The following is a 15823-nucleotide window of genomic DNA, read 5'->3' on the forward strand; positions in this document are numbered from 1 at the left end:
CAAATATGCTGACTAAATTCCAACTGTGCATTTCCCTTTTAAATGTTGAAATCTTTTTGCTCCTTTGATTTACATTTGTCCTCCACCCTGCCAGCTCTGTGGGATTCAGCAAGTCTGAGATGAAATCATCTAATCTTCCATTATTAAGGAATAAACCACAGCTCTTTATGTCATGACTGTTATAAGTCTGCAGAGGATATAAATATCCCCTCAATCCATATTTTAGTACTTCAGTCTCTTGTTAAGCCAGCATAATAATCATAATGATAACCAATCATTCTTGCAGATATGATATAATGTGACTTTTAGAAAAGGTTACAAAGAGATGATGAAGATGAGCTCAGGAGGGTAGAAACCCAGTATAAGGGTCTATCGAACTCAGTAACTCTGGAGCTGCAGAATGTTCCCTTCAAGAGCTGCGTTAAACCCTGGAAACAACTTGACAGACTAAAATCAGTTTAATCTAAGTCACTGGAAAACAAAAACCATGTTCTGTATGTGGAATTTTATAAAACCTAATTCAGTTAATGACCTTCACGGGAAAGGTTAATTATTGGGATTTTCAGTTATCATAAAAATATTGACTGTGCTTCCCTGATCCCATGCTGAGACTGTGTTAAATGTGTCCATGGAGCAGATCCCTTGCATTCTGGAATTTTACATTCCAGGATCATGACTACACTGAAGTAGAAAGGCATCTGGTGCAAACTGTGTATCTGACATTTCTGTAGGACAAGAGGTATCTAAGTAAGCACAGAGGCTGTCTGTTGAGGGTCCGTGTGCATGTGATGACGAAAAAGTAATAGAATGTGTGTTTTTAGATGGAACGCAGTTTGTAGAGAACAAATGATATTCTTCCCAGTTTACGTCCTGGGGCGTGAGCCTGCAGTCATCAGGGAAATTCTGCAGGGTTATTCTGGGAGCTTCTCAATTCCCTCTAATGTTCTGTGTTCATTCCAAACTATCGTCCTGATTTCCCACAGTATAAATTTCAGTTCAGTCTAACAAACATGTGAATCTGTTTTAAGTGCTGGGTCCTACAGGGATAGAAAACTGTATTGGACATGTTTCTTACCATGAAATACAACTTTAATAAAAATGTAAAATAGCAACATGGAGGGAAAATGATTTGATACTGACTAAATGGACCTGGAAAAACCTCTTAGGTTATTTTTGAGCTGGATAATTAAAGCCAACAAACAGCAGACATGTGTTTCACCAAGACCCTGGGACCTGTGAGCACACGTTGGCAGCACCCCCTTTGTCAGGGTGGAAGAGATGTTGAGGGATGGTTGTTCCCAAACTTGATGGATAAAGAGAAACCCATGACTTTTCTCTTTAAAATCAGGAATAGAAAGTGAGAAACATATCAAACAGTTCAATACTAATGATAAAGGCATACAACTAGAATCTAGAGGCTTGTTTCTTTAAATTTTTCTCTATAAATATACCTTTTCTGTACTCTCTTCTTTACTATTTGTAATATTTTACATGTAAATGAAAATCAAAAAGGGCTTCCCAGGTGGCACTAGTAGTGAAGAACCCACCTGCCAATGCAGGAAACATAAGAGATGTGGGTTCAATCCCTGGTCAGGAAGATCCCCTGGAGGAGGGCATGGCAACCCACTCCAGTATTCTTGCCTGGAGAATCCCTTGGACAGAGGAGCCTGGCAGGCTACAGTCCATGAGATCACAAGAGTCGGACATGACTGAAGCAACAGTACACACACACTGTAAACAATATTGGTTTTCCAAGCCTGCTGCTGCTGCTGCTGCTGCTGCTAAGTCGCTTCAGTCATGTCTGACTCTGTGCAACCCCATAGATGGCAGCCCACCAGGCTTCCCCATCCCTGGGATTCTCAAGGCAAGAACACTGGAGTGGGTTGCCATTTCCTTCTCCAATGCATGAGAGTGAAAAGTGAAAGTGGAGTCACTCAGTTGTGTCCAACTCTTAGCAACCCCATGGACTGTAGCCCACCAGGCTCCTCCAAGCCTAGCTATTCAGAAAAGAAAGCTGTCACCTTCTATCTGATGGCAGCTGACCCTAGCTACCTTCACCATAATCAAAATTGAAGTGTTAGCCAACTTACAAAATGTTGACAACCAATTGTGTTGATTGGAAAAAAAATATCGTTGTGGATTTCTATAAAATGGACATGGGGAGCTTTGCAAGCAGCCTGTTTTGATAGCACTGAGTGGATGGGAAATAAATAGAGCAAAGTGAAGATAAGAAGCAGTTAGGAGATAAAGAAGTATCAATAGATGCAGTTCACAGAATTTATTGAATGGGCTCTATACACTCAGCACCTGCCTTGTGCTGTGGCCACTACTGCCTGCTCTGACATGGAGCTCAGGGCAGCTCAGAGGTGAGGTAGCCTCATTAAATCAAATAGTACCATGGTCTCTTTTCTGCACTGAAAATTCTGAGTCCAGTACTAAAATAGGAACCCTTCTGCAAATTATCTCCTAGGGTTTATCAGGTCATTAAGAGACATTCAGGAGAAGTTTTCCATGATTCAATATGGCCCCTCCCAACCCTCATCATGCTAATTATTTTATCCAACTCCTGTTTATCATTTCCTTATGCATTTATTTTCCTTCTATGGGTACTGATTTTCTGGGTTTTTTTCTTATGAATTTGTTCTTCTCCTCAAACAGACTCTCAGCAGAAATGTCAAAGACTGTCAGTTCTACTGCCTTTTTGAGGCTCTATGAAGCAAAGTCATTAACAGCATGGCTTTTAGAGGGAGATTGTCGCATTCAAATCCTGTTTCCAAATCTGCTAGCAGTGTGACCTAAGAGCTAGGATTAGGGTGAAGTGAGTAGGGCCTTCACCTTGGCTTCAAAATTTAAGGAAGTTCCCCCAAGAAACCAGTAATCACAATACTTTCAAGAATCAAAATTTACGGAAAATCCATGATAAACAAAATGCCAAATTTTTAAATAAAGGCAAGGTGTCTTCTGTTATGAGATCCTGCTATGCTCTTCAAGGAACAAGATTTTCACAATCAGCCTGTGGTTCCTGGGTCTTTGTGGCATGGTGCCCTCTTAGGGCCACAGGCATGAAGGTTGACAAGGACAGGAGAAAAGATTGAACAGTGCATGACTTATGAAATCAGTTTTCAAATGTCAAACTGTAGAGTTTTTATTAACTGTTTCCACTGTTAGATATGTCAAAACATGGGAGGATATTTTGCTAAGTGCACATAAGGACACACATTTTTCCTTTTGTATCAGAATTCTATACAGCCTTGGATATGTTGCCCAGCCTGATTTTAGTTCTGTCATCCACAAAAAGGGATAATTATATAACACAATTATAATTTTATCATAATTATATAATTATAGTACCAGCCCCATGGTGGTGGTGTGAGGTGGTGATTAACTTAACACAGTACCTATGTTCAATACATATTAGAAACTAATTTTTAAAGAGTTCATTTTAGTACTCTCCGTAATTGTTTAATTTAACCATGGAGAGAGTAAATACTCGTGAATTCACAGCAAGCTGATCCAGTTCAGGTTGTAAGACAGTGATTTAGTATTAATTGAACATTTGTGGAGTGTTAGGACTCATGTAGGTGTATCCTATACACTAGCTAATTCCATCTACATTCCTCATTCTATTCTAAGGGTGCAGCAAGTTGTAAATTTCATGAAGTTTTAGAAATATTTATTAATATTTTAGGGATTCCCAGGTGGCTCAGTGGTAAAGAATCCACCTGCCAATGAAGGAGACAAGAGTTCGAATCCTGGGTCAGAAAGGTCCCTTAGAGGAGAAAATGGCAACCCATTCCAGTATTCTTGCCTGGAAAATCCCATGGACAGGGGAACCTGGAGGGCCATAGACTGTAAAGAGTCGACTATAGGTCACAAAGAGTCAGACATGACTGAGCGCTCACACACATGAGTCAGACATCACTGAGCGCTCACACGCATCAGTGTTTTTAAAATTATCAAAAGAAGAAAGGAAAAACAGCCAAGAACAAAGATTCTGTGCAAGATCCCCTACCAGTCTTTCTTGTAGAACAAATGCCCTAGAATCATTCTTATCAGGTGAGAGCTGAGGTGTGTTCTGTGACACCTGTCACCAAAGGTAGGTCGGTTCAGTTCAGTTTTGTGTCCGACTCTTTGTGACCCCATGAACTACAGCACATCAGGCCTCCCTGTCCATCACCAGCTCCCGGAGCCTACTCAAACTCATGTCCATCGAGTTGATGATGCCATCCAACCATCTCATCCTCTGTCATCCTCTTCTCCTACCGCTTTCAATCTTTCCCAGCATCAGAGTCTTTTCAAATCAGTCAGTTCTTCACATCAGGTGGCCAAAGTATTGGAGTTTCAGCCTCAGCATCAGTCCTTCCAATGAATATTCAGGACTGATTTCCTTTAGGATGGACTGGTTGCATGTCCTTGCAGTCCAAGGGGACTCTCAAGAGTCTTCTCCAACACCATAGTTCAAAAGCATCAATTCTTCAGTGCTCAGCTTTCTTTATAGTCCAACTCTCATATCCATACATGACTACTGGAAAACCACAGCTTTGACTAGATGGACCTTTGCTGCAAAGTAATGTATGCTGTCTAGGTTGGTCATAGCTTTTCTTCCAAGGAGCAAGCCTCTTTTAATTTCATTGCTGCAGTCAGAATCTGCAGTGATCTTCGAGCCCCCCAAAATAAAGTCTGTCACAGTTTCCACTGTTTCCCCATCTATTTGCCATGAAGTGATGGGACCAGATGCCATGATCTTAGGTTTCTGAATGTTGAGTTTTTCACTGTCCTCTTTCCCTTTCATCAACAGGCTCTTTAGTTCTTCACTTTCTGCCATAAGGTTAGTGTCATCTGCATATCTGAGGTTATTGATATTTCTTCCAGTAATCTTGATTCCAGCTTGTGTGTGCTTCATCCAGCCCTGCATTTCTCATGATGTACTCTGCATATAAGTTAAATAAGCAAGATGACAATATACAGCCTTGACTGGCTCCTTTCCCGATTTGGAACCAGTCTGTTGTTCCATGTCCAGTTCTAACTGTTACTTCTTGACCTGCATACAGATTTCTCAGGAGGCAGGTCAGGTGGTCTGGTATTCCCACCTGTTTCAGAATTTTCCAGTTTGTTGTGATCCACACAATCAAAGGCTTTGGCATAGTCAATAAAGGAGAAGTAGATGTTTTTATCGGAGAAGGCAATGGCACCCCACTCCAGTACTCTTGCCTGGAAAATCCCATGGACGGAGGAGCCTGGTAGGCTGCGGTCCATGGGGTCGCTAAGAGTCGGACATGACTGAGCGACTTTACTTTCACTTTTCACTTTCATGTATTGGAGAAGGAAATGGCAACCCTCTCCAGTGTTCTTGCCTGGAGAATCCCAAGGCCGGGGGAGCCTGGTGGGCTGCCATCTATGGGGTCACACAGAGTCGGACATGACTGAAGCGACTTAGAAGCAGCAGCAGCAGCAGATGTTTTTATGGAATTCTCTTTCTTTTGATGATCCAGCGGATGTTGGCAATTTGATTTCTGATTCATCTGCCTTTTCTAAATCCAGCTTGAGCATCTGGAAGTTCACAGTTCACATGCTGTTGAAGCCTGGCTTGGAGAATTTTGAGCATTACTTTGCTAGTGTGTGAGATAAGTGCAATTGTGTGGTAGTTTGAACATTCTTTGGCATTGCCTTTCTTTGGGACTGGAATGAAAACTGATCTTTTCTAGTCCTGTGGCCACTGCTGAGTTTTCCAAATTTGCTGTAATATTGAGTACAGCACTTTCACAGCATCATCTTTTAGGATTTGAAATAGCTAAAGGTAGCTCAACATATCATAAAAGGCTCCTTTCAATCAACAAACTGCCTATATCTCCAAGATCTCCCATTTATATAAAATCCTCTGGCTTCCTGGAGTTTCTTTTAAATTTTTCACTCTAGATAATCCACAAAATTGTTTTATTTGTTTTGTGATGGTTTGGTTTTATTAAGATGTAATGTCTCAGAGACATTTTGTCCCTTTCTTGGTGCTGTGACTTAAGTACCTTCTCTCTATGACCTTTTGAGCAAGTTATCTAACCTTGGTTTATTTCAGATTGTTTTAAGGATTAAATAAGACTTGAAAGAACTTGGCACAGCACCTAAAAGTAGGTGCTAAATAAACTTAAGCTATGACTAATAATGTAAAGATTTAGTTGTGGTCATAGTAATAGTATTTAGTAGTAATACTAAATAATAATAGTATTAGTAATAATAATTTAATAGTAATTAGTTGTATTTGCAATAATAGTATTGCTTCTCTCTCTCCCAGCACTAGACATTTCATTGTTTGCCTGCCTTTTGTCACCTCTCTTCCCATTTGCTCCATGAGAGCAGGTGCTCACATGCAGGTTCTTGCCCCATCCCCTTTATATCTGGGGCCTCTACAATCTCTCAGGATCTCCTGATGTTATAGATTACAGGGACATTTTGCAACCAAATCCATCTTTCCCAATGAAGGGACAAATCCCTCCTCTATAACAGTCAAACTCCCCCAAAACAAGCAAAAAACCTAAGCCTGATTTCTTTAAAAAATATCTTTTCTCCATCAGTTAAACTACTTTGGCCAGTCACTCCCAGATACAGAATAAAGAAAAAGCCATATTCTCACCAGTCTCCAACCTCAGCCTCTGATTGCCTATCTTCCCACAACAAAGTGACAGATGGAAACATTCCAAATGGCAAGGCATTTACTAAAAGATCAAGCATTTTGAACTTCTGGATTCTCACAAAAACAGTCCCTTGCATAAAACAAGAGCAGTGAAACAGCTTGTACTGAAGGACCAGCAGGGTGAGCCTGCTTCCTTAATTATAGTTAAGTTCCCTACATATGAACGAGTTCCATTCTGAGAGTGTGTTCATAAGTCCAATTTGCGAGTCCAACAAAGTTAACCTAGGTAGCCAACTAACACAATCAGCTATACAGTACTATACTATAACTTTTCACACACATTAAAAAAAAAACCATTTTCAATCTTACAGGACAGTACCTTGAAAATACAGTAGTACAGTACAACAGCTGGCACACAGGGGCTGGCATCAAGTGAACAGGCAAGAAGAGTTACTGACTGGAGAAGGGAGTAGAGGGGGGAGATGATAGAGCTGAAGGATGGAGAGATGAAGGATATAGAGCTGAAGGATTGTCAGCAATAGGAGATGGAGAGAAAGCTGCAGTTTCACTCACGCCTGACGATGGCACAGTTTCTCGTTCTTGGCTGGATTCAATTATCTACCCTCTTGAAAAAGTGATCCAGTGACGTCTGGGTAGCAGCTCTGTTTTTCCGGATCACAGATGACACGGTAGCCCTGGAGTGCATTCTAAATGACTGCTGCAGCCTTTGCATGCTGTTCTACACTTGGGTCCCGTGCCTCAAAAGCTAACAGTGCCACCTCAAATAAAGAACGTCCCCTTGCCGTGTCCCATGTCATGAACCTCTTTGGTTCTTTGGTTTCTTCTTCTTCCTCTGGTCTCTTTGTTCTCTCTCTGGGCCTCCAGTTCCATCAGGTCTTCATTAGTAAGTTACACAAAGTTAAGTGCAAAAAGCACAACCCCTTGTAGAGAATGCATGCACACGACAATGTACACCAGACACACGAACTAATTTACATGATTAAACATGTAAACACATGTTCCCATCTTTGAAAGTTCACAGCACGAATGTTTGTATATCGGGGATTTATGCACTGGCCTCCAGATCACAAGGCTGAGTGAAATGCCTTCCTGTTTCTTCTGCTGTCACCACCCAATACTTAGGGCCCCTTTTGAGGCCCCTTCTCCAGAGCATAATCTGAGGCCCCTGTCTCCCTTTAATTTTCTGTACTCTTTCTTGTTAGGAATACAGCAACCCAGAGCATTAGGTCCCTCTTTATGTGGGTATGTACCTCGCTTCAGGAGTAAGTCTGTGATTCTCCGCAGGCAGTACTATCTGTCTATTTGCAGGTAAAGCTGTTACCAATAAAAATGGTGTCTTATGTTTCTACTAAGTATATTCCGGAAATACCTATATAAACCATAAAAGAAGTCTGTCTTCCTGTTTACACTTCCTGTTCTGCTCCCATCTCATACTTGAATTCTCTCCCTCACCTAGCTTATTTTCTTCTATGCAGAATCTAATTTTTTGAACTAGAGATTCCAAGTCACAGACCTTCATTTTCATTGTTTCGTGACTTCTTTCCCTGTTCAGCCTTCTCCTTTTCAGTTCCTTGCATTTCCCCCCAGACCAGTGGTTCTCAGCCCTGGCTTCTCCGAGGACCTTTTTAAAAACGTGGCCTGGGATGAGGCTTATCCCAAAACAACTGCACAAGAATCTCCAGAGAAGAACCTGTGCATCAGATTGTGTTCAAAGCACTCAGGTGAAAATGCTGAGTTATAAAGGAGTATAAATATAAGGTCATAACCTTCCTCTCCATTTATGCCCCTCAAGAGTCCCCTCCTCACTAGACCCTTGGTCAGTGCATGTACCGACACTGACCAACACTGTGACTCCTTGTCCATGAAATTCAGGATAAGGCAAGAATGGTGGGAGCATTTTTCATAGACCTAAAAGAGTATGGACTAGAGGAACCAAGTACTCCAGTTAAACTCTGATCTCCAAATTCAGATTAGCATTTACAGCCTAATCTTTACATGTCCTCTTTGAAGGTCACAGACACAGAAATAAGAGCAGAGGCTAGAAGATGCCAAAGGGCACAATATTTAAGGAGGAACCCCTTTCAGTGCCTTTCCTGCACTTACAAGACCCTGAGAGAGAGTGCCTCCTTAACCTTTGCATTTTAGGAGTTTTTCTTTACCTCATCCTAGTCCTCATTCCAAGTGGAGCTAAAATGAGAGCTTTTCTAAAGGAATGTTGGGAAGGATGATTGTAATCATTCAGTTCAGTGAAAATTTAATGAGTAAAACAGATACAGCCCCCTGAACATATCCTAGCATTACGATTTCAGAGTTGAAATGAGAATTATGACCTGACATTAATTCCCAGGGCTGTACCCTCCCCCAAATCCCACTGTCAATATGCAGCTCATAGAAGGTGATGAAGGAGAAGTTTTAATCAGAAAAGCAGCAATTTCTATTCGTGTTAGCAGAGAATGACAGTATATTTTAAATTGAAAAGTTGAGTGTAATGATACTTTCTCTAGTAACATACTCAATATCTCTGAATTTAAATTCTTCATTCATCATCTCCATTGTCACAAAGAACAACTGGATTACTCTGTGTGGAATGCCTAGTCCAGAGCTGGCACGATTGAGGCTCAAAGCTGGTAACCATTTTGTCTCATCAGGAGGATAACGGAACTCAGGAAACACTTACCACTCAAGGTCACCCCATCAGCAATTCCACGTTATTTAAAGACAGAGTCCGGATAGGTACAGACTACGGGCTCTACCTCTCTCCAGTCCAAATCCATGATGATGGCCGGAAGTTCACTTGCCACATTGTAGTCAGGCCTGGCAGAGTCTTGAGGAGCTCCACCACAGTCAAGGTTTTTGGTAAGTTTCTGTTCTCTGGAGTCCCTGCCATGCTCCTGTTACTGTCCCCAGATTCTTCCCCCGCCAAAGATGAAACACTCTGTTAGCTAGAGAGCAGCCACTCAAGGGTCGCTGTTCTGGAGTTCTGTTTGTCTTGATACTTGTGATTCATGTTGGGGGTGGGGACGAGGGAAGGAAGCTAAAGAATGATGATTCAGCTGCCACAGATCATCCGTTTCCTGGTGACCACTAACCACTACCTTACGTGAGCTACCATATGGTTTTCCATATGACCACTACTTTATGGTTTTAATGTCTCCTGAGAATATGGGAAGTCTCTTTCGTTATAACTGCCAAAATCTAATTGCTTAGTTGTCTAGTTGTATAAAAGTTGCTTGCTGGAGCAAGGTGGAGTAAGGCCAGGGTGAGAAAAGGTAGATGACAAACACAGCTCCTAAGAAACTCTGCAGGAGTCCCCTCGGCCCCACCAAGGCCAGCTGGGGTGAGAGACTGTCCAGCTCCTCCAGCAAAGGGACCTGCAAGGCTGGCCCTCTGACCTTGCATCTGCAGGAGAGGGGGGCTTAGCTGAAATATCCACTGTGGCCTCAGTCAGACTACAGAGACTCTGCAGGTTGCAAATTTAAGGGAAATGGGAAAATTCTGTTTTGTTCAGTGATGCAAGGAAATATTAATGAATAGAAACTTGTTGGCTTTAGATATTTTTCATTTTTGTGACCAAGAACTGTGTTTTTCAAAACATCATTTTTCTGTTATTTTTATTTTTTGAATTTATTTTTTATTAAAACATCATTTTTAAATGAAGGCCAAGAGGAAAGCAGTGATGTGGATGAGCAATTCATTGTTTTTGAAAATGAGGTAAAAGAGAAAGTAATTCACAAAACCTAAAAGCATGGACTGGTAGATTTTTTTCTCAGTTAACTAAATGATAGGATAAGTGAAAAATCTGTTTTTATCTAGAATCTTATTGAATTATTACTAGAGATCACACAGTCCAGTATTTTAAAGGAAATGCAAACCCTTTAGTTCATAAATAAGGAAATAGCTGCAGCCAAAATGTATTTAGTTTGAAGTCTCTTGCCGATAGCTTTTCCTATATGTCTTTCTTTGACTCTCACTGTCTTCCTCTTGCCTTCCTTCCCTTGCTCCTTCCTTACCTCTCTCTTTCTCTGTCTCTCCTCTGGGATGGGTTAGGGAAGAATCAATTGCCCCCCGTGATCAGGTTCCTTATGGGGCCTAAACAGTGTCCTGTGATGAGTTGGAAAGAATGTTCATCTCTTTGATTGATAACACCATTCTCTCATTTATGGGGTGTGACTGTCTTAGCCCAAACACGAGACCGATTCATCTGGCCTCACTATTGGCAAATCAATGGAGGCAGTCATCCAGGATGTGAAAAGAAATAATTCTGTGTTAGGCAAACTGTGTCCCATTTGACCAAGGATTTTTGTACCATAACTCGATCTAATTGCCTTGTCAACATTTAAACCATGTCCCGTATCTCTTTGCTGCATTAAAGTATCTTCATCTTGGTCGAGAATGCTTTTCCCTCTTTTCCATCTCATCCTTATGCCCCTCCACATCTCTCTGCCTCTATATTTTTGTTTGCTTCTTCTTTGAACTCCTTTCAGTGGATGCTTAAAAATACAAGACACTGCCTACTTGTTAAAACAACTAGACTTTTCTGCTTTCTGATTTTCTCCTTTAGCAAATGAGCCAGATAGGTTGTGTTTGGACAGTCTTAATCCAGTCTTTAATCTATTTGGGGTGTCACCCGAGTGTGTATCATAGTGATCCTGGCACAGAATTATACTGCATATCTTATTCAGGACCCACTCTGTGTCCCCAGGTGATTTCTCAAATAGAATAAGCCAAAAATAAAAACACGAAAACCTTGAAATAAACACTGATATGTGTCACTGAGCCATTCTATATGCCCTTCATCCGGTTTATTTCTTCTTCCTGAACACCTTTGTTCTCTACCAGACCATAAACTGGAGGCTTCCCCTCTGCCACTTCCTGGATCCCCCTCACTCGTCTCCTATGACCTGACTTTCCTTATGGGGAGTCCCCTGCCATCACAAGCTTGTTCCCCCACAATCTTGATTCCCCCCAAATAATCTGTCTCTATCTATCACCCCTGCAACTTTTAGTACCCTTGTTCCTGCTTTCAGGCCCTTCATTCTCCCAGCATTTGTTGCTAATAAGAGGTCAGAAATAGGCCTCCTCCCCTTACTATTGCACCTTGGTTTGGGTTTCCCTGCAAGAAAACTTTGAGAAAAGGATTTGAATTAATGGATTTATTAATCCTAGGAAATATAGGAGCGGGAAAAATATGTCAAGAAAGGGAAGGAAGATAATAAAATGTACATGATCAAGCCAGGTAGCGATGTGGGCTTAGAGCTCACTCCCACTGTGAAATCATGGAAGAACAAGCATCAGAGTTATCCGCGGCAAAGGCAAGGAAGCTGGGACATTATCCACAACTCCCCACCTGTTACCACCATTAGCCCTCTGGGACTTCCAGTCTGCCATGGTTGTGGACTGGGTGTGTGTCCATAACCCCAGTAAGTTTTCAGGAGAGAGTCACAGCTGTGCCCAGCAAGAGGCTGTATGGATGCAGCAGAGGCTAAGTGGACGTAGCAGACACTGATGGTACCTGTGACAAGGGTCTTAATATTTTATCCACTGGTTCATAGAGGACTATGTCTGTTATAGTCACCTTATCTTGAGGCCACTTCAGTTCAGCATGATGTTCTCAGTGTCTGTTTTATGCTGTGCACTATCAATGCTAGAGAGATGAATGAAGCATTCTGGCTTTAAGAACTTACAGTTTAGCAGAACAACAAAATCAGTGAAATAGTCCCTGATCTTTTCTGATGCCAAGCAACTAAATAAGAACCAGGTGTTTTTCCAGTTCCCTTCAGGGCCCTTAACTTATGCTGTATGTCTAGACCTGTGGGCACATAGACTGTTCCTCTCTTTTCTTTGCCCACTACCTTTTCCCTCCCCTCCCTTACATTCCTACTTTAACCTGCTCTTCCTGTTGCAGTTTAGTTGCTAAGTCATGCCCGTTTTGCAGCCCCATGGACTGTAGCCTACCAGGTTCCTGTCTGTGGGATTTCCCAGGCAAGGATACTGGCGTGGATTGCTGTTTCCTTCTCCAGGAAATCTTCCTGACTCAGGGATCAAACCCTCATCTCTTGCATTGACAGGTGGATTCTTTACCACTAAGCCACCTGGGAAGGCCCTTTTTACCTGACTCACCCATAATCATCTTTAAAGCATCAGTGTTCCCTCTTCCAAAAGCCTCCTTATTCCCCAAGATTGGGTTAGAAGCTTCTCTTAAAAGCTTTCTTCAAATCCTACATGTCCCTAATAATAGTTCTTATATCAATTCTAATTTCTAGTTTTTGTATATGCATTTTCCATGTAAATATAAATTTCTCAATGAATATGATGTGTCCACCTTTGTTTCCTTGGCATCTAATATACTGCTGGAACACAGTGGGAGTTTAATATCTGATGAGTTATTAATTTTTCACACATGCACACACACGTGCGTGCACGCACGCGCGCGCACGCGCACACACACACACACACACACACACTAGTGACCAGGCAGGGTATCATTCAGGACCACTAACTGTTTTATTTGCCTTTAAGCTAAGCTGGAAATCCCCAGGATTGTGGAAAATAACTCCATGGATGTCACTGGAGAGGTGAGTCACATTAAAGCCTTTGAAAATTGACAGTATAATATGTCAAGGTGTGTTCATTTGCCTCATTGCTCAGAATATTTTCTCAAAGGATCTGATCTTAATCCAATTAATTTCTGATAGGAATAAAGGTAAGCTAATTTGACTCGTCAAGGCTGTATAGTGTCACCCTGCTTATTTAACATATATGCAGAGTATCATGAGAACTGCTGGGCTAGAAGAAGCACAAGCTGGAATCAAGATTGCCAGGAGAAATATCAATAACCTCAGATATGCAGATGACATCACCCTTATGGCAGAAAGTGAAGAACTAAAGATCCTCTTGATGAAAGTGAAAGTGGATAGTGAAAAAGTTGGCTTAAAGCTCAACATTCAGAAAACTGAGATCATGGCATCTGGTCCCATCACTTCATGGGAAATAGATGGGAAAACAGTGGAAACAGTGTCAGACTTTATTTTGGGGGCTCCAAAATCACTGCAGATGGTGATTGCAGCCATGAAATTAAAAGACACTTACTCCTTGGAAGGAAAGTTATGACCAACCTAGACAGCATATTCTAAAGCAGAGACATTACTTGGGGAACAAAGGGACGTCCATCTAGTCAAGGCTATGGCTTTTCCAGTAGTCATGTATGGATGTGAGAGTTGGACTATAAAGAAAGCAAGTGCTGAAGAATTGATGCTTTTGAACTGTGATGTTGGAGAAGACTCTTGAGGGTCCCTTGGACTGCAAGGACATCCAACCAGTCAATCCTAAAGAAAATCAGTCCTGAATATTCTTTGGAAGGACTGATGCTGAAGCTGAAACTCCAGTACTCTGGCCACCTCATGCGAAGAACAGACTCACTGGAAAAGACCTTGATGCTGGGAAAGATTGAGGTTAGGAGGAGAAGGGGATGACAGAGGATGAGATGGTTGGATGGCATCACTGACTCAATGGACATGAGTTTGGGTAAACTCCAGGAGTTGGTAATGGACAGGGAGGCTTGGCATGCTGTGGTTCATGGGGTCGCAAAGAGTCAGACATGACTGAGCGACTGAACTGAACTGAGCTGAACTGAAGTTGATTCTAGAAACCAAAAGGGAACCCTTATTTTCTGCCGTAGGGCTGTCAGAACATATGATCTTGCGATCCTTAGTCCTTAAATTTCCCAGAAAAATTGTCTCAGTTGTTTAAATTTCTGTTGACTAAAAATTAAAGTAGATAGTGAAGTAGGGTGGAAAGCAGTGTGAATACTCGTGTAAGAATGAGGTTTTGCTCAGCTGACATTAATTTGTTCTAATTCATTTCCTATATCAGCTTTCCCAGTGTTTTTAAAATGATAAGAGGAAATGTGCCCATCTGAACTTTTTCATAATTCCAGCTATTTTTAGGCAATATAGGGAGGGCAGGAGGAAAAGGAAACTGGAATCTGACTTTAACTTCTTGTAGGTATTTCCCAGCCTCTAGTCTTTGGGATCTGGTCTCACTTCTCAGCTCTCCCTCCTATTGGCTGTGACCTTGTGCTAATTAATTACTACATCTTTGTAGTCAGGTTTCCCATCTAGATGAAGGACATGAGGAGAGTTCTTGTATATTGTTGTTGCTTTTAAGATGGCTTCCCAGGTGGCATTAGTGGTAAAGAACCTGACTGGTAACGCAGGAGATGCAAGAGACACGGGTTCGATCCCTGGGTCAGGGAGGTCCTCTGGAGAAGGGAATGGCAACCCACTCCAGTATTCTTGCCTGGAGAATCCCATGGACAGAGGAACCTGGTGGGCTACAGTCCATAGGGTCACAGAGTCGGACATGACTGAAGTGTCTTAACAGCATGTTGTTTTTAAGAATGGAACAAAACAATGTGTGAAAAGTTCTTAGTTCATTGTTTGATATAGAGTGCTTAATAAGCATTTTCATTGACTGTTATGTTTTGTTACTCAGCTGTCTTGTGACATTATGACTTCATTCAAACTTTTCAAAACCCCAAGTAAAATGAATATTCTCCATTAATCTTCAAACATGTCCTATTAAATGGGATTAGAGAAAATTATACTCCTAGTTTCTTCTAGCCCCAAGAATATTAAATAACTTATGATATCTTGTCATATTTTCACTGAGTATCAGTCATGTCATTTGACAGCTGCATATAAATCATAACTCAGGCTCTGTGGTATGATTTTAGATGAGTGTATTATCCAAGTTTTGGATCTTTTGTTGATTTTATGGATGGGTCTCTTAGTTTGTTATTGTAATCCTGAGTACATAGAAAAGGTTTCCATTTTTTGGTTCTGCCACAATTAATTTTCAAGTTTATTAGCGTACTTCATTTCAGTAGTTTAAATGAAAGACATAATCGCATGATGTAATTTTTGGTAGGTGTTTTTGTTTCTTATGAGGAATTTTCTGTAGTTTCTTGGGCCCATGTTTACAGGTAATGCGGACTCAGTCCATTTACTGTCCCAATTCATTTCCTACAGCTTTCCCAACTTTCCAATCACAAGACTGGATCCAAGAATTTCAGTTTTTAAGAAAAGGACTGTCTTATGTGTCATCAGATTTTCTCTTCTGTACCCATACTTCTCTAGGCACTAACAAGAAAAACCAGAGAATGTTCCTTCCTGGGGA

The 15823-nt window shown here is 41.4% G+C and overlaps 1 protein-coding gene across 1 annotated transcript in view; it reads left to right on the plus strand.

The window, feature by feature from the left end:
• Window positions 1-15823, plus strand: part of CD96 (CD96 molecule) — a 102291-nt gene that overhangs the window by 18423 nt on the left and 68045 nt on the right. Inside the window, exons 4-5 of the mRNA XM_069552942.1 lie at window positions 9295-9502; window positions 13166-13221. Of these exons, the coding sequence (XP_069409043.1) occupies window positions 9295-9502; window positions 13166-13221 (264 nt within the window). The remainder of the gene's footprint in view (window positions 1-9294; window positions 9503-13165; window positions 13222-15823) is intronic.

Source organism: Ovis canadensis, chromosome 1 (genome assembly GCF_042477335.2).
Source record: "Ovis canadensis isolate MfBH-ARS-UI-01 breed Bighorn chromosome 1, ARS-UI_OviCan_v2, whole genome shotgun sequence".
NCBI classification, from domain to species: Eukaryota; Metazoa; Chordata; class Mammalia; order Artiodactyla; family Bovidae; genus Ovis; species Ovis canadensis.